Raw genomic sequence first — 26701 nt, 5'->3', positions numbered from 1 at the left:
TGTACTAATCAGTTTTACTTGTAGGGCAAAACAAAATTTGAATTGCACATACTATAATTTTTATAGTAAACATGACGTGAAACCTCAGTTGCAGTAAACATAAATTGGAATGTATAAAAAACAATTAGGTGACTGGAATGCGCATAGCAAGTCAAAAATAGGCAGACGGTGCAGTGCTCTTGAGGGGTAAAATCCAGATTAGTTAAATTGTAACAGATCCAGTATAAAAATGAAAGTTTGCACAATAGGTCATTCTAATCTCCCGCCATGAGTCATGGTCTTCATTGTTAAATATAGAACAACCAATGGTGAGATGTTGATGTTTTGACTCTGTAGGGAGACACTCAGCGGGTCTCTTTAGGATAAATGTGTCATCTGTCTCAACACCTTAAGAATCGGTACTCATGCAATAGGGGGAATTAAATGCAACCTGTAATACAAACTGTTATATCTGAAGAATACAAGTAGTAAAGTTTGTTTGACGAATAGCTTGAATTGAATGTCACCTATCATAAAGAATATTAAAGGATACAACATCATTATTTCCTTCAGGCAAGACAAACTCTCATTATCTAATGTGTAGGATGGACATTTGAACCATGTTTCACACAATGCTCAGTTATTACACAGAGCTTTACCCCTGTTCTGCTGCTTTTAAACTTATTTCTCGTAGGAGGGTCCACTTCTGATGCCGATTAAAAAGTCCTCGTCTTCTAATACATTTGTTTTTACATTTGTGCTTCAGTAACGCCACCTTTATTACACCCTACATTGATGTTTGAATCTCTTTTTTTCCGGAAAAATTTCTGAAACCACTACCTATGTCAATAAAAAGATCAGTTTGCTCCTCTGGGGCGCAATTGTCTATTTTAGATACCTCATTTGTCTCTAACCTCAGTACTTCTATAATGCCTGTGTGGTATAAATGTAACAAAACATTTCCTCTCCTTCCTAAAGCTTTAAACTGCGATTTGTGTCTGAATCAGTCATGGGACACTCGTGCAACAAAACGCACAATGCATCTGCCAAAATCAAATTTGGCTTAATTCATACCAGATCATGTATCTCTGAAAATTGACTGGTAAAACAAAACCAAAATGAAATAGCACTATTAGAAAATACTCTCTTTTGAGAATGCAGACAACTGGAATTTACCCTCTATAATCCACACAACCCAAAATGATTGTGTCTGAGAACACCAGGAATCTCTGTGAAAAGTTCTATTTGAGCAAGCAGAGTTCCCTAGTCTTCCCTCTGTGTGTGCACCTATTCACAGGGAAAACACACACTTGAATTCAAAAGCCATACTGACCATACAAAGTAAGGGGAGCTGCTACTCGATTCTGAGTGCTTTTAAACATTGCACTATTACTTCATAAGATGTGTTGCTGCTGTGGAGTGGCTTTATAAATAGAAAATTCATTCTGTTGCCCTCCAGTCTAAGCAGTATTTCCTCTCCCATAGAGATATGATGGAAGAAATGTTAACATTTAATTATCCTTAAGATTTAGCATTTCCTACAGAATTCTGAATACTTTCTATTATCTCATACCAATGAGGGCACAAAGCATTTGTGACATCAGTTATATGAAGAAGGAATTTGTTGGCATGTTGCTCCATTTGTTTTGGCCACAGCACCCCTCTTTTATTTCTCTTTTCCTCGACTGATGCGTCTGAGGCGAGTGGCTAAGGTAGAATTGGTTCTCTCTCCCTTATCAGAAAAGTAACTTTTGAGTACTCCATGTCAAAGGTTAAGGAAAATCAATGGTCTTTAACATTAATTATTTTTTTCAGTGGTATTTAAGGTTTTATATATTAAATGGCTTAATCGAGTACATATCTGTCTCTGGGTCTCACGGTCAATTTTGGAAAAGTCAATTATGGTTCCGATTAAGGGGGAAGTAGCTAACCGGTTGAATCTCTCTCAACTACAAATCCATACAGACAAGTTAAAATATCTGGGGATGTATGTCACCATGTCCTCACATACATGTTGGGAGGTCATCATAACCCCAGTGCTCGAAAATACGAGCCAAGACCTGTAGAGGAGGTCACTTTTACCATTATCTATGCTAGATAGAATTTCCCTGTATAAGATGATTGCACTTCCTCAGTTATTACACACCCTACAGAATTTTCAGTACAAAATACCATCCCTTACTTTCCATAGAGTATGTGCCTCTATCACGGACTTCTCTCAGCTGGCAATCAGCCTAGGGTATCCTTAGTAAAATTCACATCATACACATATGAGGGAGGCCTACGTCCCATTAACGTTTAGTTCTAATGTTGGGCAGCCAATATTCTTATGATTAACAACTGGCTCTTTGGGGACGGGATGACCCAGCCCATCGGCTGGAGCTGGAGTTTGCGGAATGGTGGCCCCCACTTTCTATATGGCTCTAAGGTCTGTGCCTCATTACCTGAGGCTACAAAAGCAACTTTATGGGTGTGGCAAAATGTATTGCAACACATGAAAGTGGTACAAATAACCTATTTAAAAAACTCCACTGTAGGCGGGAGACTGGCTTGCGAGTGCCAGCAGAGCCCTTGATTTTATGAGATGGGGGTTACATAGATCTATCTAAGCTGGGTCTTTCTACAACTTAAGTATATAATTTAGCCTCTTCATGCCCTATTGGGGACTCTCCCACAATTTAACCTGATAGAAGCTAAACTGACGTTGGAACCCGTAGGTGCATGAGGCATTGAAAGAATTTACCATTCCCTCGTAGCTGCACAACTGATCGCTTGGACGCTTTGTGTCCAATGGCAGGAGGAGCTGGGTGCCCTAGATAGGAGAGGCCAGGATGGCCCCACTCACTGGCAGACCTTGCCTGTCTCGGTCTGATTCAATTCAACTATCTCTACAGGGTCTACTACACACTTGAGGTGCTTTGAAAAATGGCCATCAAGTCCGGTTCCAAATGAACTCGCTACTCGTATGTGATAACCACATTCTTTCACATGGTCTGCAAATCCCCAGTTATTTTACATTTCGAGTCTTGTGTAAAACACTCCCTGGATGCTATATTGGGCAGTTCCTTCCAACTCACACCCAAGTTGGCCTTTCTGGGTCTGCTCAATACTGGGGGAGTGGGAGGGGCAAGGTTCTAAAAGCACCCAGCCGTTCTGTGGGTTGGGATGTGTGCTTGTCAATAGGGATTTATTGTGCAGATAAAGCTCTACAGAGGCACCGCCTCTCCGAGGGTAGAGGATATGGAGCGGTCATTGCTTTCTCATGGAGAGTGCGATATAGAAGGCCAGGTGCTGCCCCTAGAAATACAACAGATATGGGAGTGTGGGGAATACTCACAGGCACTAGACCTATAAACAATCTCCTCCAACAGAACCCCCTCCACTTGGGGCACCGAACTCCAGTTAGACACACTCCTCACAACACATACTTGTGCCATATGGGAGGGTTCAGTCCTGACACATAGCATGACAGTACTCTCATTTGGATCCACTCAGGAAACAGTTGCACCTGGATGCTGCTGGCTGGAATTGGTTTGTTCTTATAAGTAAAGACAGTGGGGTATGTTTGGCGGAACTGTTACTGTTTTAAAAAAAAAAAAAACAATTATAGAAAAAATGGTCAATGTGCCAGGCCTCAATCAGTGAAAACTGACCTCTATCTAAATCCTTCATCCAGATCCCACTTGAAGTATGTGAAGCTTAAAAACTCTTTGAAAGAAATATGTGAATGGGAAAAGAGAGCTCACCGGCGAAACCAGGAGATATTGCAGGATTTTGATCGCATTGAAGCTCATATTATGACTCTGACAACAAACACCGATAAACTCCAGCAGATGAAGGTAAGTCAAAGGCACACATCTGCTATCAGACTTTAAAGAGAACATGGTTGATATTTCCTTCTTCATTATTCTTTGCATTGATTTTATATTAACACAATACCGTTCTTTTTTTTCAACACTTTGCATGGATTATGGGTATCTTGTATTTAGTTCAAAGCACCACAATAATGCATTTCTTCCCACTCTCCCAGTTCCTGTAGAGGACCTTCTCGGTTTTCATTTTCAGACATTTTATTGTTTTTTTAAAACAAAGCCATTATAAAAGAATCCACATTACACCTTTGTTACAATACTTAAATGCTGGGGATGCTAATAAAGACCACGATTACATACAGATTAAGAGAGACCATACAATCGAGTAACAACATAATATTTCTAATCCGGCTGCGCTAAGCAATCATTGTGGTGATCAATCAGCGTACAAAACAATAAGGCAAGAGCAATGTAGATCTCTGTGCTCCTAAGCAACTGATGAGACATAACAGAAGCATAAAATAGTATCCAGAAGTCATATCATGGGGAGGAGAGAAATAAAATGAAAGAGAAAAGAAGAGCTCCAAGTAGAACCGAGGAAGAGGATAGTGAAAGATAGAGAAGAGAAATCTGCACTATAATAATCCGACAGGACCACCAATGACCATATCCGATAATAACAGTAAGAAAAGTTGATGTCAGTAAACAACAATTGCACCAGGCATTTAGCGGCCTTATTGTTCAAGGGAACACTTAAAGTGGTAAAGTGGTTTACTTTTCTCTAAATATTTTTCAAAGGAGTCCCAAAAGCGCCTAGATCTGGAAGAATTGTGCAGTTTTGCATACAAGATGTTATCCGCACCTCTGATGGAGCACAGCATATTCCACCATTTTTCAAAGGAACTCACTGAGGGTAATATCCAGTCTGATAGTATCGTCTTGGTGTCCAGTGACAACAATAGGTCAATCAGCATCGAGTTCTGTTCAGTGAAATCAGCTGAATAGGGTTTTGCAGGCAAGCCAAGGGCAACGGTCAAAAAATCAATCTCCACAGACTCCCTTGTTATGTCGTGATGAACAAAGATTGTTTCTTAATCCATAACGGATTGGCCATTTTACATGTAAAAAAGAATGTTCTAAATCCCCAAACGCCTCCCCACATCTCCAGCAAACATCTGTCATAGTTAAGCCAGTCTTTTGCAATCTAGATGGAATCCAGTATGTCTTATGAGTTGACCAGAATCTGGTCTGTGTTAGAGCCTGTGTGATTTTTGCAATAAAGGGATATTGCCAATTGTTTTTTTCCATGCGGTCTCTGGGTTGTTCGAGTGTTGAGAGAAATGAGTATAAGTATCCAGTTTCCGGGTAAGTGTTCTCAGTAAGTAGTTTTTGGGAGATTCTAGAAGTTTATATATGTCTGATACAGAATGGCCACTTCTCTTAAAGCTACCTAGTAAACCGGGTAGGTCAGATGAATGAGGAGACTTCAATTTACCAACTGTGCTTTTCAGTCTCAAGAATTTATAGAAATTGATGTCTGATAAGTCGAATGTCATGTGTAGGGCCGAGAACAGAATAGGGTGTAATCGAGTGCCTAAATCCACTAGAGAGTTTATACCCTTCCTCTGCCACAATTTACAGAACATCGTCCTCCCATCTAATTTAATTCTATGATTATGCCACAGGGAGGCCATCTTTAAACCTGTTATTTGTATATCTAACAGCTTATCATGCAGGAGTAGGGCAGATACTGTATCCATTATTATGGATCTTGAATATTCCAAAGGGAGTCATGATATGTTGTGTATGGAGAGGAAGGAGCTAAGAGGTAAACAATATGATAGCTGGATCTCTATCTTAAACCAGAGGGGGGACAAGTCTCATATATCTGGAACCACCAGAACCCTTGAGAAGCTAGGGATGCTTTTTGGTATCCTGGGTAGTCGGTGAGGTTCAAACCCCCACAGATTTTACTCATCAATGTACAAATAATGGAGAACTTTGCTTTCTTGCCCTTCCATAAAAATTTGGATATATAATTATCCATGGTTTTGAAGAAGAAAGGGGGAAAGGGCCACCATTAGCATACTGGCAATAAAATTGACCAAAGGTGCTACCATCATTTTAGCGATGTCTTCCCGACTCCACCAGGTGATATTTTCGGGGTATCATGTGTTAAGCAGGTCTTTTATTTTGGTGAGGGTTTTATATTCATTAATGAATACGGTGTGTTTGAGATCTTTACTAAACCAGATACCCATGTACATGATAGCATCTGGTTGCCACTTCCGACCCAAGTCACCAATCGCTACTGGAGTGCAGTGGACATTTAAGAAGAATGCCTTTGTTTTTTCCTGTTTAAACAGTGACCTGCCACTAGTGAGTACTTCTCTACCCCCTTCATAATTAAGGCTCCCTGTTTTCCGTTTTTACTGATTTTTACAGATAAATACAGACAGAAAACCATTTGTTTTCCTGTCTGTATTTATTTTTATATGTGGATTAAAACGGAAATTGGGTTGTTATTGAGTGATTCTAAATGAGATCAGTCATGACTGCCAGGCCAATAGCTGTGCAGATTGACAGACAAGGAGATTAAAAAAACATAAAGGACATTTAATAAAGAGCCTTAAACAGCAGTAGATTTGCACAACCTTGATACTAATATGTGCATGATTTCTTGCAAGTGCATATTTTATCACCTGAGTGTGTATATTTATCATTGAAACTGTCAGGCGTTCAGGCACGAGTGTACGTTAACTGGTTAAATAAATGCAGAAATATACATATTTCAACTTCCTTTTTTCACAAAGCCTTAAATAAATATGGATAAACACTGGTAAAATTAGCAAAAAATAAATATGGATAAATACAGACGGAAATGACTAAAATATAAATACCATAAAACCGGGAAACCTATTCATAATAATGGGAATAGTCCGTTGTGCTTCCTCAGTGACAAAAAGAACGTTGTCTGCATAAGCTGGGTTAACTCTTAGTGAGTAGATCAATGGCTCGAAAACCAAAAGAAAAAGTAGGGGGGGCCTGTTGCGTCCATTGTGACAACGAAAATGATTGAGATAGGTGACCATTGACCCTGACCTTCGCTGTCAGATTAGAATAAAGTGTCATAGTCATACGTATGAAATCTTCCCCCAAGCAGTATTCGTGTAGGGCCTCTTGTAAAAACGACCAGGAGATTTTGTTGAAGGCCTTTTTTGTGTCTAACGTAAGTGCAGCTGTCAGTGTATGGGTAAGTTTCACTTTTTCCAAGACATGGCAAAACGTAATATTGACTGTGGCGAGTCTACTGGCTCCAGTCTATGGGCTACAATCTTCGCATATATTTTACAGTCAAGGTTGATGAGAGAGATCGGTCTATAGTTTTAACATCCTTCCCTTCCTTCAGTATGACCATGAATGTAGCTTCCATAGTAGACCCTGCTGTTGCATAATGTTGAAAGCCAGTGTGTAAAGGTCTTGCCACTTTCTCGCATAACGTTGAAAGAATCTGGACAAATAACCATCTGGCCCGGGCGCTTTCTCAGACTTGAGATTGTGTATGGCGGATATAATTTCTTCCTTCACAATAAGTGCATAAAGAGTAAGAAAGTGCGTCTACCTGCGAGACCTGAGGGAAGTAACATAAGTCAAGCTATTGATTGGTTATTGAGAGATGAGCAGTTTTTTTTGGAATTGTATAGGTTAGGATAGAATGTTCTGAAAGCATCAAGGGTACCCTGTGCTGAGGATATAACCTCCCACGCAGAGTTTCTTATTGTGGGTATGATGGATTTGTTCTTTGTACGTTTCAGATAGTTTGCCATGGTTTTGCCGACTCGGTTTCTATTGCATAATTTCCCAGCATTGTAGACCTCAACCCATTTCCGAGCTCTTTTAGTTAAAATTTGATTCTACTCTTATTGTAAGCCACGTAATTTAGATTACTTTGGATATAGATATGTTTTTGAGTGCCATTAGGTGAATGATGAGGCCTCTAAGTGCGGCTTTGAAAGCATCACATCTTGTGGTGGGGGATGTGTCAGCAATATGATTCTCTTCTAAAATGTGGCCAAGGGTCATGGTCAAGATGGCAGCCGAGTAGGACGTGCCTGCTCGTCGCTCCGTCTGACCGACTGGGCCCACCGCCCAAGCATTGCATAGCCGGACCAGAGGACCTGCTACCGACCACAATTCGACCCCCGGGGAGCTGCCGAGGATCGAAGGCGCCCGAGATTTAGAGGCAGCGAGAAGGCCCCGACACTTGCGGAGCGGCTCGCGGGAGGCTGCCAGAGATCAGACTGAGGAGAAGCTGCACCCTCAGACATTCCGCAGCGGCGTTGTACTGGCTGGTAGGAAGGCACCGACCCATGACGCATGCCCTACAGAGTTACTCCCGCAACGACCCACACTCTCCAGAGGAACTGAGCTGTTCAGGCCTGGTTTGTAATGGCGACGCACGGCTGGCAGGATAGGGCAGACTGTTCTAGTATTGCCACGGATGGTGGCAATACTAGAAACTTGATCGCCGGACCTGCTCCCTGGGGCACGACAGCTACGAGGAGCGCAGGACACCCTCCCCGAGTACCGGACTTGAATCCCAGCAGAGAGGTTCATGTCGGGGGCAGACCTCGCAGCATGTCGGCAAGGAGCACTCGGCGGGGAGCTGCCCGCGCACCAGAGCGAGCAAACTGAGAGATCGTGGAGGGCCTGAGCCCAGGACCGCACACATTTTGGAGCAGCCGGGGTGCTAGTCTGGCTTGGATTGGCCCGCGAACGACCGAAGGGTGAGTGGAGTGCCCTCCCTTGATGCAGCATCCACGTGCACCCTTCCTGAGGTCTGAGACCGACACCTAAGCCCCGAATATCCTACCAGGCCTACGGAACCCTGGGAATCAGCCCACCCGGGGCCGAGGCAAGAAGGGGGAGGTCCCCGACTCCATATTCACCACAGATCTGACAGCACCTATTGAGGGCCCGGTGGTACAACGGAGGGGCCCGCGATGCTAGAGGGCCAAAGAATAAATAGTTCAAGGGATTGAACACTGCTACTACAGGCCACACACATACTTAGCCTCTCACCTGCAAGGAGCTGTAAATAGGAGAGCCCCTTCCTGACGACGTGGCTTGCTCACCTTAGCCCGGGCAAGAGGACGCCATGATTCCTTCCCGTATATCTTCCTAATCAAATCTCTGACCCCAAGAAAGAGTCCCTGGGACAATATCTCCCCCTCTTCCCCTGGTCTGCGACGCAGCGGGAGCAGGCCTGGCACTGACCGGCGACCTTACAGCACCTTGCCCAACCAACACACAAGGAGTCCCCTGAGGCGGAGGTTAAGCAGGGCTCCCTCCTAAAATGGCAGCCATCTAGGTAAAAAAGGACCGCTCAGTTAAAGATCTTCTTAAAACGTCTAGCTCTGGCATGCTGCTCCCAGAAACGCAAGAGCCCTCAGATCCGGGAGATGCAGAAGCCTCTCTCCGCCGCTCCTTCATAGAAACGCTTTTTGCCTTCCTGCGGGAAGACCTAAAAACTATGACGGCGGAATTGGCACAAGAGATTAGAGAGGTGAAAAAAGATGTGGATGCACTGTGGGAAGGGTCGACACACTGGAGGCACAGAGCTCCAACTGAGAAGAAGAGATCGAACAACTCCAACAGGTAGTGATCCGCCTCTGGGATCAACATCTAGACCTCCAAGCGTACGCCGAAGATCTGGAGAACTGCTCGAGACGCAACAGAATACGCATCCGAGGTATACCGCACGCAGCGGAGGGCCAGAACATTGAGTCATTCGTCTATGGCCTTGATCATCGGGTGGGCCAGAGGAGGCGATTCCCAGTGCCCCCTGCTGATATCCTTACTTGCGTTCACGACTTTCAACTTAAAGAACGCATTCTTCAAAAAGCAAGGGACAGTCACCCAGTCCAATATCCAATATCAAAGGCACCATCCTACTCTCTTTCAAGACCTTGCTGCCTCCACACTGCAAAAAAGGATGGCATTCCGGCCGATCATGTCCCATCTCCGGGACATCAATTTTCTGTACTCTTGGGGTCACCCCTTTCGACTCATCTTCCGTCTGAATGGAAAGATCCATCAAATACGCTCACTAAAAGAGGCTCGCCAACTGCGGAACCTCACGGAAAATTCCCTTGAAAGCCCACCATCGACTGCCGGATCAAGACACTCACAGATGGATGACGGTGGGCCACACTTCTATCCGCTGCACCCAGCGACAATAGCTAGGCGCTCCTGGCGACCCTGGAGGTTGACTCTGCCGGCCCAGCATGAACGGACCTCCGCCTCTCTTCTGGGCCCCGGGTGCTAAACTGACATTGGTCTCTCTTGGTCCCTTACTAGCCTGTTTAGAGAGGGGTTGAGCCCACGAGGGACTGGTGGGGGGGGCATGACTTCTCAATATGAACCACCCATTTCTCTTGGGTCTCACCACCCAGGACATTAACCGTAAATTGTGTGAAATGTTAACTGTTTATTGTGTTGAATTGTGTATGTTGGATCTCCTTACCCCCCGCTCCATAGATCTGATTTTAAAGGCCACTCTATCATTGTGCCGTGGGTATGGGTTAGCCATCCCCTCTGTTACGAGGCCACAGCGATTTCCCCATCCCACCAATAGCGCACTACTTAGCATTTCTATAGGACTGTCGTCATGTCACAGACTCTTAAGATAATCACACTGAATGTCAAAGTGCTCAACAATCCAATGACGCGCCGCACCATCCTCTCCTATCTCGAACACTCTGGAGCGCTCATCTACCTCCTTCAAGAAACCCATCTCATCCCATAGGATACATTCGCTCAAAGGTGTTCCCCCAACAGCTGTTTTCCTCCCTTACCACCAGAACTGCAGGGGCAGCCATTCTCATCTCTTCTACTTTTCCTGGGAAGCTAGGTCCTAAGCAAGCAGAACTCAAGGGAAGACTGTTAGCTTATTCCTTCATGCTAGGCTCGCACACTCTCACAATAGGCGCTATCTATGCTCCAAACAAGGCGCAGGAGGGATTTATTCAGAAGGCAGTGAAAGAGATTAGCGGATCCCCCTACAGGATGTTATTACTGGGAGTAGACCTAAATCTGTCCCTCGATAACGCTCTTGACATATCGGCCTAAAGGTAGGGGCAATCAGGAGCTCTCTCTGCCACAGCCACCAGACACTGTAGGGGGTGGGCCTACTGGACATCTGGAGGGCCACACATCCCACAGACAAGGAATACACTTTTTACTCCCACAAAACATGCGAGAATTGACTATTTCTTGGGCACACAGAGTATACAATCCCACACCCAACGAATAGAGCTATTACCTCGTTCACTATCTGATCACTCCGCTGTAATGCTAGCCCTCTCCTTACAAGGCACCCGCCCCCTGCCTCCATCCTGGCGACTCAGAGACACATTACTGCATCGCCCTTAGGTGATCCAACAGGTTCCCAAAATTCTACGAGACTACTTAGAGACAAATGACATCCCAGAGACCTCTGTGGCTACTCTCTGGGACGCTATGAAAGCGATTATTAGGGGGAAATTTATTGCCATTGCAGGCTCAGATAATAGGATCCGTTGAGACAAGAGAGACCTTTTGACGAAGCAGGTACAGGAATTAGAACGCATATATCAGAGGACTGGCGACAGTTAGAAGCTGCACGAGCCAAACTAAACGCTTTGGATATAGACAGAGCAGAGTATGCCGTGCTTAGACTTCGCCATACCTTTTACACCAGGGGAGATTGATGCAGGAGGCTACTGGCCAACAGACCGAGAATACAAAGACAAGCAACGGGGATCACTTCGATCCTTACCCCGACAGGTGAAGAAAGAGACACAGACCAGCAGGTTGTCGAAACATTTAGTCACTACTTCGCAGGGCTCTATGAGGAACAAGATCTCTCACCGGACACCCCTGCCCAGTATCTGCGGGATGTCACTACTGCCAAAATAACACCAAACCAGACAGAGACTCTAGAGTTCCCTATTCGAATAGAGGAAGTAATAACTGCCATTTCAAAACTGAAACTGCTCAAATCCCCAGGCGGGTTCACTGCCCTTTTTTACAAGACGTTTTGCCCCCTTCTAGAACGGGGACTCACTAGGGTGTTCAATCCAATAGGGGTTTCCTCATCACTCCCACCAACAATGCTCGAAGCATCAGTGGTTTTAATATCCAAACCTGGAAATAACAAACACAAGTGTGCCTCTTATAGGCCAATTTCCCTACTCAATGTAGATCTAAAACTGTTCACTGGGATCCTGGCGGCACAGCTGTCCCCCTTCTTCGTTATAGACCCAGACTAGACAGCTTTTGTTCCCAATCACCAGTGCGCCGACAATACTAAGAGATTGCTGCACATTATTGACAAGGCACATCGCTTCGACACTGAATTCATGCTCTTCTCCAGCGACGTGGAAAAAGTGTTCGACAGGGTACATTGACCTTACTTACGAGAAACTTTGCGACATTTTGGGCTCCCTACTAGGTTCATAGCCTGGGTCTTGAGTAGCTACACTAGACCAGTGGCATCGGTGAGAGTAAACGGATATACACCTACTCCCTTCCCCATTCAAAGAGGCACTAGGCAGGGGTGCCCTCTTTCCCCTTTACTTTTCACGCTGTATGTGAGCCAATGGCCCAAAGGGCTTGCGACTACCCCCTTATCACTGGAATATGCTTTGGGGGGATGAACACACCCTTAGCCTATACGCCGACGACATGATACCAACATTGGAAGATCCCCGGACTTCCATCCAGGCCTTTTTGGCTGAACTAGAACAATTTTCCCTAGCGGCGGGCATCAAGATTAATATTCACAAGTTCCTGGCTCTCAATCTATCTCTTAAGACCGTTTACTAGAAGAATTACAACGCACCTACCCTATCCAATGTGCTCCTCGGGATACGGCTTACTGCATCCATACCGGGCACCGTATCTTTGCACTACACTATAATACTCAACCAAATACTGACAGATCTACGCCGCTGGAGGCCACACATAATGTTATGGCTGGGCCGGATAGCGGCAGTAAAGAGGACTATCTAACCCAAAATATTATTCCTTTTTCAGACTCTGCCGCTGGAACCTCCGTCTGGCACTCTGCACTCCTTACAGAGGGAGCTGGAGCGATTCATATGGCTGACAAGAGACCCCAACTGCACCGAGACCTGTGCTACAGATCTCCAAAAGAGGGAGGTCTTGGGGTACCAAACCCATGGGAGTACTATTAGGCGGCTCAGATCAAGACGTTTGTGGAATGGTCGCGTCCTGAGTCAGAAAAATCCCCTTCCTTCCCAGATGAGCGTGACCCCAAAGGTTCTATCCCTCGCCTGTCACACGTGCTCCCCTAGTTGCGTGGGACAGAGAAGTTGAGAAAAGAGCGCTAACAACATTCCCTTCACCACTAACACCCATAGTAGGTAACTCTGAATTCACACCTGGCCTGCGCGAAGAGTCCTGTGCCCAGTGGACCTGGGAAGGTCGCAGGTCCATTGGACACTTCTTTGACGAGACTGGCCCCCTATCCTTTGAGGACCCCTGACTACAGCAGGAGCTCCCGGAAACCGAACGATACCGATATCAACAAATAAGACACTGTGTGATGCATCCCGGGGCCAGACCATAAGCTAAGCTCCACCTAACCTCATTCGAAAAGTGGCTGTTATCCAAATCCTCAGACATTCACCTTATATCTGAATTATATAGCCTACTAAGATCACCCCTAGCAGTCACTAAGTCCCACAGTCAGAGGAGGTGGGAACTGGAGCTAGGCCACACACTTTCACAACGAGAATGGGAGGACATATACTATAGGGCCCGTTACACAGCGCGCAACGTAGCAAGTATAGAGACGGCCATCAAAATAGCCACCTACTGGTACCTTACACCCCCTAGACTTCACAGAGGAAACCCTGCAAGAGACCCCATGTGTTGGCGGGGTTGCAGATCCCAGGGTACTGTGACACACTTACTATGGAATTGCCCCAAACTCACTAACTATTGGACACAAGTCTTCGATGATATCGATAATCACCTTGACACACAGCTTCCCCGATTGCTGGCCTACACTCTCCTAGGACTGCCCAATGCTCTCACATTCCACCTTAAATCCTGCAGAGGTCGTTCGATAGGTCTGGCATTAGGAGCGAGCGGCTCTTCAGAACATTCTGGCACAGTGGGGGTCCGCCCGCCTCCCCACACACCTGGTGTGGCTACACCACATATGGTTTAGCCTGGGCATAGAACGTATCTCTCTCTCTCTCCCTAACGAATCAAGGAACCTCATTCCCTGACCTCTGGAAACCATTCCTGTCAATGCTCTCATCCGAATTCTGAGAACTCACATGCCCCAAGTATCTACGACTCCTAAGACTCACATACCTCCTATCAGCGGCGCATTGAGAGAGAATGCTGGCCAACAACGACTCAATAGTTGAACAAGAGAGGGAGGGGGTGCGGGGGGAGGAGAGAGTTATGGGGTGTTTAGTTTTGACAATGTCATATGCTTCCTTACGACGGTAGGGTTTTTAGTTTTGTATCAGCCTCCTTGTGTGATTTTCATGTTGTAAAAACCAATAATGAAATGTAAACCTAAAAAGTGACAAATAGCCACTGCAATTTCCTCTCTACTGCTATCAACCTCCAGAAGATCATCATTTAGGCGTCCGTGTCTAGGAGGAGGGGAGGGGTCGTTCGGGTTAAGGTCCCTAGATACTCATGCATTGGTTGATATTATTATTGCCTCTATTTTCATACGAAACAGATGTTTACTGACCATTATGTAGTCCATTCTGGAAAAAGAGTGATTCGGGACGAGTAGAATGTGTAATTGCTGCCTTGGGGGTTATATAGCTGCCATATGTCAGTCAAATTATTACTGTTTCAGCAAATTCTCATTTGTTTATGTCAGTTATTGTCCATAAACTTATGTGAAGATATTCCTTTGAGATTGCCATCTATTGGAAGTTGAAGTCTCCTCCCAATAATACCTCAAGGTTGTCAGGTAGACCTTTTAGTTGCTTATCCAGGTCCTTCCCAAATTCAACTGCGTTGTCATTGGGAGGATAGATATTGACAATATAAAATTCTAAGTCTCTCTTCCGTACTCTAGATATAAGCCATCTGCCATGTTGGTCATGTGTGTGGGATGTCACAGCAATGTCGGATTTTTTAGATATGAAGGTGAGAACTCCATTATTTTTCTGTATTGCCAGAGATATGGTAATCTCCGCAATCCACATACTGTAAAATGTTGCGTCATAGATGGACTTCAAGTGTGTCTTCTGTAATAAAATAATATCTCCTTTCAGCTTAATACAGTCCGTGATCGTTCTGCGATTAACCAGGTGATTGAGGCCCTTGGTATTTAATGAGTAGAGACAATTATGATAATGTGTATTGTGGTGGTATAGTGGATTAGACATCTGAGGCAGGTATAGGTATGGAGAAACCCTATGATCGGCTTTGTTTGCGAGTACGGATTAAGGTAGGTGTATTGCGGTATGGAAAACAAGTGCCTAAGTTTAGTTTTTTTGAAAGTCTCTGTTGAATGACTGACGTAGAGTTGTGGTGTAATTGTCCTGTCAAGTAGCATAAGAGAATAGTGGGACAGGACTAGAAGAATAGAGATAGGAGAAAAATAAGAGCCAAAATACCAATGCAGTAAAAAAACATTATCAAAAGAAAAACCCTGAACAATACCCACCCTCTGCCCCTTCCCTGAAATGCGACTAGGGTGCATTTCCCCACCCTTTATTTAAGTGGGAATCAAAGGACCACAAGCTGGCCTATCTAAGGCCAACTAAGGAAAGGGGAAAAAGAAAATAAGAAACAACCTCCTTCCGATCCTCTGAACAAAATAAAAAACTTACATTGGCCAGATACAGTGAAGCACATCAATATAGAACATTTGACCATATAGGGTAGCTGTGATAACAGTATTTGTTAACGAGTAAATGATAATCTAGTCTTGAACAGTTTGGATAGGGGTTAAGACTGAAAACCGGATGTACAAGAAGTGTGCATGGTAAGATTCTAAAGGGACGCATGTGCCTGCTAAACAGTATGCCCAACTCAGTTATACATTTGTACCATTGGCAACAGTAAGTCAACAATAAACAAACATAGAGTGAAAATAACATTGTATCATCCATTGTATTGTAGTGACCTAATATGTGCATGGGTAAGGCGAGCAGACATTTAGTATACATTCCAGTAATAATACCATCATTTTGGATGAAGACCATGTAGTTTACAGTAACAAAGAAGCAATAGCCTTAAACAATGAAAGAGGGCAACCAAAATAGAGACGGGAACATCAGAACTCGCTTGTTCAGGTGATCATGTTACCATATCCGAAGTGATTGAAGAGTCCAGGAATGATTGGAGATCAGTAGGGTCCATGAAGATGATTGTTTTCCTCTTAACGACATTGTGAAACGTTGCGGTCCCGCAAAGGGGATAGCATGTTCCTGCGATGCTTGACGAAGTGCTCGAAAGCCTTTGCTGGTGGATTACATTTCCTTGGAGTAGTCCTAGGTGATGTTTATTCTGGAGCCGTTCCACTGTATGTTTTTTACTTTCCTCATGTGAGCTTGAATGGTGCTGGCACCCATGGAATCTGTAAAAATCTTCCGAATCCTGGAGGCATTTCCGCTCAAAGGCACATTTTCCTGATACGTGTGCTGTCCAGGGCACGGCGGGTGCTCAATGAGTAAGAAAAGATGCACCGGCCCCCGATCAAGAGGTTCAGAAGTGGAGAAGTTGGCTCAGCCTGCCATTGCAATTGGTCTCAGACTACGGCTCCTCTTCTGGCTTTTTGGTTTTAAGAGGTAACTATTATGTTCCTCCTTACATTATAAAAACCCTTTCCTTCAGATGGTTGGCTAGTTTTTGCGATTGTAGGGACTTGCTCTCCTCTCTTTCAGACAGCTACCAAAGCTGACAGTCCGACGTAACACTGTATGCACAGCAGGTGATAGGAGTCTGTATTAGAGTATGAAGATGCACTGCTCTCTGTGCCAATACCTTTCTCTTGTGTCGGAGGTCCCTATACTACAGTGTGGACAAGGACTGATCACCTCACTGTTGCATGACAAGTCACCATAGCTGCATAACAAATTAATTGCCTTCTTCATTACCAAGTGTCTGTAGAATAAAAGATGTGCATACTACCATAGAGATACATAGAGATACATATACATGCAGCAGCATATTTACAGTCCCTGAAGATGGAACTGACAGTTTTGCTGAATATTTCAATACGATAATGAAATTGAAATATATAATAAGTATTAAGCAAAAAAATCTAAAGTAACTTTAAACTTTATCTCAACAAAACAATTTATAACAATACAAAACTAGAAACACTATATGACCAACTATTAAACAAACAACTATATAACTTAACACATTTTTTACACTCATCAGCAGGCACCAATGTCTTCCCTCTTTTTACTTTTTTTACCTACTGGATTTTGATTAGGGCTCCCGGTTTTATGGTATTTATTTTTTTGTCATTTCCATCTGTATTTATCCATATTTAGTTTTTTTGCTATTTTTATCTGTATTTATCCATATTTATTTTGAGTTTAGTGGAAAAATAATCTGAAATTAGTATATTTCCACATTTATTTAACAGATACATATGCACTCATGCTTGAATGTATGCCAGGTTTCAGTGCTGTGAACACCCGTAGTAGATACATCAGTGCCCTTATTAACCTTGTGCTCATCTTCTGCCTCTTTACTAAAATTCCTTTATTTTTTAACCCCCTTATCTATCAATCCACACATCTATTAGCCTGACAGTCATGGCAGACAGTATTTAGAATTACTCAAAAAGCAACCCAATTTCCGTTTTTATCCACATTTTAAAATAAATATAGACAAGAAAACGAATGTCTTCTGTCTGTATTCATCTGTAAAAATCAGTAAAAACGGAAAACAGGAAGCCTTAATTTTGATTCATGTAGCACATCTTGTCCTGTCTTTTAGCCACCTGAGCCTCCCAAAGAATGTTCAGTTTCAAGAATATATTAGCAGGCTAAGTGACAAGAAAGTTTCAGCAAAGCACCATATCTGTAAATTTTAGTTCACAAAGCTTAGCTCGTGCTGAATCGGCTTCTGCTGCTGAACTGCACAACTGTTCAGTCACTGCCACATCCTTCCAACTTGAAAACAATGTGCTTCAAGAGATAGTTCTTGCTGAACAGCACAATAATCCTGCTTTTGTTAACAAGGTTCCTTTTTGCTGCTTATGTAAGCAGATAATTATATCCTCAAAGACAGGTTTCCATATTCCTCCTAAAAAAAGACAAGATATCCAAAAATATAAAAGTTACATAGTGGTCTAGAATTGATAACAGTGTACATCAGTATATATTCTAAACCTTTCTACATTTTTCACCCACAATCACATAATTACATCTAATGCACCAGTAACTTGTTACTCCTTTCTCCTGAAAAATACCACACCCTCAGCCAGTCTATTTTCATATTTATGCAAATAAATTATAACATGCCATGAACTCTGCTTCCATAACACATCTAAAATAGTACAATCATCTTGACACATCTTTGCTGACACTCACCACAGAGTTCACTCTAGAAATAGCAAATTCACCACTCGGACATCTCATAGTGCTAAAATAGACATACCATGAGGTTCATAAGAACAGTAGAGCTTGTATCCTTTAAATCTTTGTTTTATAATTTAAGAAACAGTACTTCCTTTACTGACCAATATAGTGTAAAAAATTAATTTTTTTACGCAATCTACAAACCTTGCTCACATCTCTCTGCATTGTAATGTGTACCTCTCAAAAGATATATTAACACATCTGCACCTTCTCAAACCTCTTTTCACTCTGTAAACATAGTGTTGAAAACATTTACAAACATTAGTATACTTACTGTTAGTACACTTACCGACAATTTATAAAATATATTATTAAATACCTAAACTTGGAGTTCTTTCTGAAATGCAGATAAACGCAGCAGTCTCTTTCAGCTCCACATAAATTCACTTCGACTGAGCACAACTCAAACAGGCTTTTTTCTCCTCCAAGTCCTCAAGGACAAACTATATATGATTCTCCACCCAATCACATCACAGCATTTCTTCAACCCTGTAATCAGAATAGTAACTATTAATTGAGCCATGGCCCTTTGTTGTTTTACTTCTCCCCATACGATCTTGCTAGACTCCCGCGGGATCGTTAAATACCTTGTTGCAGGCCTAGTAATTTTCTTTTTTTTTAAAGTATCTTTATTGGCATTTTCAATTTTTGCAATACAAGTCTTATAAAATAGGCCTGTTCAAAACCGTCCTAAGTACAATTATCGGAATAGCCACAACGCATAATATTTGCCATAGGTCATAATACATGTCCTGTCCTACTCAATACTTGACAATGTACAGTGTAGGGCTAACCACCAATCTACCAGGGAACCCAAATAACAATTTGAATTTGCAAAATTCCACTTCAATTATCAAAAACATAATTCCAATAGCACGATAATAAAATAACTCCAAAACAAATGGCCCAACTGGGGCAAAGGAAATGAAAAAAGGAGAAAAAACAACAAAAAAGACCCATAGAAAAGACCTTCTGCAGAGGGGGAAACATATCATGTACATCTATTTCGGCGTGTGGCGGGGGAATTTTATAAAAGAAAGTACAGCAGAGGACAAGCAGGTTGACACATAGGTAAGAGGCCCATAGCTACCAATAAAGGCGCCTCCTCCAGGTTACACAGATTCTGTAAGCTCTTACGTACTCAGCAACTGGACATATTGCCCCATCAGGGCCCCAAGCCTTCTAAAGTAGCGGTAAGTGACGCAGGCTGCGACGCCCCTGAGCGTGCATCCGTATTTGGTTCGGGGCCCGAACCCATCTCCCTCTCCTCCTGTCACTCTGGATTCTCCCAGGTTGCCAGCACTTCCCTCCATTGGCCAGCCATGGGGAGCTTCCTCATACCCTTAGATTCTTCCCAACTGAGTGCTCTACTCTCTGCTGCACCCCACACAATAACCTCTCTATGCCAGGTCGCGAACTGTGGACCCCTGGCAGATTTCCATTCCAGTGCAATACGGCGTTTCGCTAGTCCCAGCGCTAGATCCACAAGTCTGTTCCCCACCTTACACTTCGGCGGCCTAGGAAAAAGACCCAGAATGCAAGTCTGCAATGTGGACTGCCACCCAGAAAGGTCGCAAGGCACCACACTCCCATATCATGTGACCAAAGTCTGCATCTGAGTGAGAGCATCTGGGGCAAGAACGGACCTCACCTCCATAAGTCACATTGAGTCGATGTGGGGTCATGTAGGCCATATGCGTATATTTAAACTGAATATATTTGAGGCGAGTGTTTCGAGAGATTTTATGGGGATAACGCAAGACCCTTCGCCATTCCACATCTGATAACTCCTTACCCCCAATCTCATCCCATTTAGCACATAGTCTGGTCAAGGGGCGTACCGAGGCCTCCTGGAGGGCCACATAGAACCATTTCACAAGGTGCCTCGCTGTGCCGAGTGTGAACAAGGCATGAAGCACCGGATGTGTTTCCGGTTCGTCTCTACCCACTCCCCCCACAACTGAGCAAACGTTCGGATCAAGGCTTCATAATGCAGGAATTGGCCAGGGGGCAGTCCACAATCTTCCACTAGGCCATCAAAGGGAATTAGGGACTTGTCCAAGAAACAGTCTCCAACCACATCTAGTCCCAACATCTGTCCAGGGGGCCAGTTGCTCGACGGTAAAGACGGACTGGGGGTTGCCATGCGGCAGGCCCACCAGGGGCAGCACCGGGGTGTATCTAGCGGTCTGCCATCCTTGGTTCCTACATCGCCGCCAGGCCTGAAAGGCAGTGCATTGTAGTAAGTAACAGTATGGTGTAGGCGTCCTAGGCCGTAGCAATTTTGCCATTACCAATCTAGGACGGGTATCTGGGTGTGCCAAGAATGTACCTTCCTCATTTACCTCTTCTATCCATTGCACCAGCCACTGTAATTGACCAGCTAGCATATAATATTCAAAATTCGGCACACCCAGTCCACCCTCAGCAGCCGGACGCTGCAGCGTTGCCAGCGACACCCGGGAATGGCCATCTCCCCATACCAGATCCCGAAGCAGAGCATTCAGGGGGCGGAACCACCGGCTAGGCATGAGTACCGGAAGATTGACAAAAAAATACAAGCGTGGAAGCATGACAATTTTGGATAAAGAGACCCTGGACATCACTGGCAGCCGCAACGTGCGCCAAAACTCAACACTCCCTCGTAGGGACCGCACCGCCTTACCAAGATTACCCTCCTTCAAGTCATCTAAGGAATGGAACACTTGTATACCCAGATATTTAAACGTGTGTTGAGCCCATACAACCTCGGGCGCCAGTGCATCCGGCCTAGGAATGGGGGCTGCCACAGGGAAGAGGTACGTTTTCGCCTTGTTAACCTGCAAGCCCGAGAGGCCAGCAAAATCTTCCAATATTTGCATTACCATCGGGGCGCCCACCACAGCCTCCCCGAGATAGACCAGAAGATCATCTGCATATAGGGAGATGTAATGCATCCGCCCAGCAGAGTCCAGTCCAATTCCATTACCCCCTTGACGCAATCTCTCGGCTATAGGTTCGATCGCCAAGGCGAAAAGAAGGGGAGAAAGGGGGCACCCCTGTCTGGTCCCTCGAAACACACCGTTTTCCCTGGCGATTGTCCTACCCGTTCGGACCCTGGCAGAGGGCGCCACATATAGTAACCGCAACCAACGGATCCATTCGTCTCCTAACGCCATGCGCCTCATCACTTCAAACAAAAACTTCCATCCCACTGTATCGAAGGCCTTTTCCAGGTCAACAGAAAGCACCACAGCCAGAGGGTGAAGCGGAGCATCAGCATGGTACAGTATGGAATAAAGCCTACGAAGGTTATAGGAGGTGTTACGGGTTGGTATGAACCCATTCTGATCCGGGTGCACAAGCACCTTCATGTGAGGGGCCAGCCTGCCGGCCAACACCTTGCTCAGGATCTTGAAATCCAGGTTGAGCATGGAAAGGGGCCTATAATCTTCGACTCTGGCCCTTGGCGACTTAATTTTCGGAAGAGTGATTACGAGGTCGCTCCGAGTGGAGGCAGGTAGAATCCCGGCCTCATAGGCGTCCGCATACAGCCGGACCAATTGTGGCGCCAGTATATCAGAGAAGCGCTGGTAAAATTCGTCCGGAAGGCCATCCGGCCCCGGCGTCTTACCAGCTGCCAACACATGAAAGGCGGCTTTAATATCTTGCAGGGTAATTGGGCCACCCAGCTCCTCCCGATCCTCGTCTGCCAACACCCGAAGGGGCAAAGGGTCCAAAAACTCTCCAATCACAGAACCAGGGACCTCAGCCGGAGCCGTATATAGGCGTTCATAATATGCGGCAAAATAATCATTAATGTCATACAGGCCTAGTAATTTTCCATGCGAATCTCGCAAGAGGATTGCAGGATCGCAAACATTGTGTGGCAGGATTTCTTTCCCATGCGAGTCTCGCGGGATGCTCACAAGTTCAAATGAACCCCATAAAAAATAACCATCTTCTCATCACAGTACTTAACTCTTACACACTTTCTCTCAAAAACATAAGCACCACAATATGCAGTCCTACCAATGGAGTATATTGAGAACTCATCTACTCCTTTTTACTATTCACGATCCCACGAGATCTTAAAAATTAATTAAAACAATATACATTTATTTTCTTCACAGCAGTGATCAGTTATCCCTTTGACGCCTCCTTTCTAAATTTTGTCAAACGGGGCCTAAGTCAAACCATAAAATGCTCTGTCCTTGGCAAAGTAGACCTAACCATAACTAGGATATGGATATATATATCATATATGTGGAAATAAAATTCAGTTTAATCCGTCAGGCATAACTCGTTTTGACCGCTGCAACGGCCTTGGTCACATGTCCTGTGCGCTTTGTTTACTGGCATCAGCAGTGCAGTGTGAGGGCGTAAGTTATAGTTGGCTCAGGTAACTATAACTGCTGAATTTCTATGATTTTGTTTGAGTGATATCTGAGCCCAACAATAATGTCCCTGTAATCATTGGTTTTTTCAGTGAATATATATATATGTTATATCTTTGCTGTTGCATTAAATTAACTTTCTCTTACTGCACTGGGAGTGGCTAATGATTCTTATCTGAAGGAGTGGGAGTCGTATTTCTTGAGAAAAAAAAAAATATATATATATATATATTAATTACATGTATATATTTATTTAGAAAAATTATCACTGAAAAAAACTAATGGTTACAGCGACGTTATAGTTAGGAAATAGAATTAAAAAAACCTTATAAATTCGCTGAAAAATCCAAAGGTTACAGGGATGTTGTAGTTAGACTTCACTCGTACAACACACACTTATACAGTTACCTGATATATACTTACTGTTGGACTTGGGTCTTTTTGGCTACAGTTCCCTGAACTTTTTGCTTTCCCCCGAGACCTTTTTTCTGACATGGTGTTGCCAACTTAGATGCTTTGGGAACTTTGCCACCGCTGATCAGTGTCAAAGTGCAAGTGCTCCCTGTGTAAAGTTTAATGATAATTGGTTGTCCATGTTTGGTATTTTTGCCTTACTAGTAAAGTCCCTAGTACAGTGTACTATGTGTGCCAGGGCTGGTAATGCAAATGCTACTAGTAGGCCTGCAGCACTAATTGTGCCACCCACACAAGTAGCCTTAAAGAGAGAACTCAGGCCTGCCACTGCAGTGCCTGCACGCAGTTTGTTAAACTGCCATGTTGTCCTGACAAGTGCACCCACTTGCCAGGCCTTACCCTTACCCTTCCTTTTCTTTTTTTAATAATTCTTTTTATTAAACATCATCAACATATATTGCGACTTTCGTATACAATTAGGAGACAGCATACATATCGAGCATCCGAACTAATACACAGAATTTCTATTACACAGTGTAATGTGGACAACACTTAGGGGGGTGCAAGGTGTTCGTCTTCTTCTAGTGACAACGGAGGAGTGCATATGTCTCCCCTGTCAGTACCCTTCCCTTTCTATGCACATCAGACACCCCTATGGTAGGGCAGGGTGCAGTGCATGTGAAATAATCTCCATTTCGTTTTTCACTGTTGAAAGGCCATCTTGCCCATAAGATAGAATGGGAAGGCTGGGTAATATGTTTTCCAGCCTATCTTCCCAGAGGCTTAAGATGGAGAGGTGAAGTTTAGTGTGCCTGAACTCACAATGTAATAACACATCTTTTTATGAGGATGGTTTTTGCATTGTGTGTTTAGAAACCACTCTTTTAGAAGTGGCTGGGTTTTTGTGCTCTAACATTTATGTGTGTCTCTGCCTGGTTGTGGATTGACTGTCTGGATTTGAAAGTGATAAGATCTGGGGAATGTCTTGACACGGGGGAGGAGGTGAGACAGCAACAGGCTGACCTGCTTCTGGAGTGTAGGGGGAGGAGTAGCCCCTAGAGGTGAAGAGGCCTGGGTTGCTGCCATAAAACATCTCCTGCTGAGTGATTGAGAATCCAGACCCCCACTAATCAAAGGAAGAAGGTGTCACTTGCAGGGAGGCACCCAGAACTGGTTTGAACAGGGTCAGTGCCCCCCTGAACACAAAGACTTCAAAGACATTTAGGGGTATAACTATGAGAGCTGAAGCCCCTGAACTTTGGAGAAATGGATTGATCAAGACTGAAAAGGATTGAACCTATTCCGTGGTCAAGAGGAACCCCTGCCAAGGAAGAAACAGCTGAAGAGACTGAAGGAAAGGACTGACCCTTGCTGTGTGTTCTGGGGCTGGCCTGCAGTTTGCTGCTTTAACCAAGGAGAGGCTAAAGGGACTTTGATGTGTGCTGTGCCCCCCTGCTTGAAAGGACTTTGCTGTGTGCTGTGTCCGGAAGTAACTTATCCCCAATGGACCGAGGTCAGCTAGCTCCCTGTTGCGGAAACTCAGGAACACAAAGGTTTCCAGGAGAGTCTCAGCGGCGCTGTGTGCGTGTGCTTTTTGCATCCTGAGCCCTTCGTGAGGATTGTCCTGTGATCGTGTGCACCGGAGTTCAAGTGAGTCTCAGCGACGCTGTGTGCGTGTGCTTCGTGCAGCCTGAGACCTTTGTGAGGAGTGCCCTGTGATCGTGCACAACCGAAGCTCAAGTGAGTCTCAGTAACGCTGTGTGCGTGTGCCCTGTTGCAGCCTGAGATCTTCGTAGCACCAGCGACCCAGACCGGCAGCCCCAGAGGAGCTGAGCCGCCGTCCTGAGCCTGCCGTTGCCAGAGCGGGACCTCAAACCAACCCGAGGGAGGGCCCGAGTTCCACTGCCCGGAATCTACAAAGATTGCATCGGAGGCCCAAGTCCCAGGAAGAGGAGAGCGAGGTTGTACCCCCCAGGTAACGTGTGTCGCCGTCTGGGGCGGTGTGCGGGCTCGGAGAGAGACGCTCTCTGCCTCTCCCATTCCTGCAGCGCGAGCCTCTGCTTCAGCTCGTATCGCGGCCCTTGCTTGCCAAGGAGTGGCAGTACCGGGGCCGGAGTGCGGAGCTGCACTTTGGTTTACACCATACCCGTGTGGGGGCATCTGTTGACAGCAGCTGACCGCGAGTCAGTACGAGTGGCGGAGAGACCGCCTAAGACACCGTGATCGGTGCTGGAGTGTATTACCCATTGCATTATTTCTGCATTACGAACTACCTGATTGTCGTATTACGCATTGCATTATTTCTGCATTACGAGCTACCTGGAGTGTATTACGCATTGCATTATTTCTACATTACGAACTACCTGATTGTCGTATTACACATTACATTATTTCTGCATTACGAACTACCTGATTAGTGTATTACGCATTGCATTATTTTGGCATTGCGAACTGTTTGATTGTTGCATAACGAACTGCATTATTTTTACATTGCAAAGTGCCTGATTCTAGCATTATGAAATGCATAGCATTGCATTAGGACTGCAGTGGATCATTTAGAATTGCTCATTAATACCGCCAGAACTTACAAGGGCTGGCTGGCCTAACAACCGGCCAGGAGGGATATTACAAATACGCATATGTTGGATTTATACCGTGTGGTCTCATAGTATATCTTTTTATATAAATGTATACTCATTTTTATGAAACTCGTGTGGAGTACATTTGTTGTGTCATCATTGGGTTACTGAGAGCGTGGTTGCAAAAACATTACACACTTGCTTGAGGATAAGCCTAGCTGTTGGTGCCAAGCTACAAAGGGGGTGAGCGGGGGCTATCTGAGAGAAGGTGTCCTTTCTTTCCCTGACGTGGAAGCAAGAGTCCCTATTTGGCCTAAGGTACCTACCTCAGCCAACTAGCGACCACCAGGTCTAACTCTTACCATTTTGTGGTAAAGGCATGCATGCTAATGGCATTGCGTGGTAAATGCCACATTGTAAAGGCGGTTTCCCCTGTACAGCACCACCAGAAGATAATGGCAAATCCAATAGCTCCCAAAGGCGAGACCTATTGGTTTTGTAAGTGCTTGTTGCAAATGCTGCTTTCCGATAGAGTCCTTTTAACCTGCATTTGACCGGCTGCTCCATCACAGTCTCTGGCTTTAGGCTAGGGCTGGGTATCCTTTTTTCCACTGACAATTTCTGTCACTGTACATGGCACAGCCATTGCCTGTGCAGAAGCACTTCATTACGGCTGGACTGCCACTTCATGAAAATCATACCCCCACATCTCTTTTTCACACGTAATTTTTTAATGCTTGAATCTATCCTAATGATACCAGTTAAGTCATGGGCTCTTTTAGGTAGCCATGTGCTTCCATCTGGTCTCTTCAATGTTTACCTCTTTAACTGTAAGCTCTTCTCACAGTCATTGAATTTAGCTGGGTTGTTCCGGGACTTTTGCGGCCACCTTT

At 44.6% G+C, this 26701-nt stretch overlaps 1 protein-coding gene across 10 annotated transcripts in view; it reads left to right on the top strand.

The window, feature by feature from the left end:
- Positions 1-26701, top strand: part of KIZ (kizuna centrosomal protein) — a 765937-nt gene that overhangs the window by 109288 nt on the left and 629948 nt on the right. For all 10 annotated transcript variants that reach the window (XM_085612400.1, XM_085612398.1, XM_085612396.1 and 7 more), the window contains one exon: positions 3656-3818. In XM_085612400.1, coding sequence (XP_085468526.1) covers positions 3656-3818 — 163 coding nt within the window. The remainder of the gene's footprint in view (positions 1-3655; positions 3819-26701) is intronic.

Source organism: Triturus cristatus, chromosome 6 (genome assembly GCF_964204655.1).
Source record: "Triturus cristatus chromosome 6, aTriCri1.1, whole genome shotgun sequence".
NCBI lineage: Eukaryota > Metazoa > Chordata > Amphibia > Caudata > Salamandridae > Triturus > Triturus cristatus.
The sequence above is the reverse complement of the archived record's forward strand: the minus strand, read 5'-3'. Positions and strand labels throughout refer to the sequence as shown.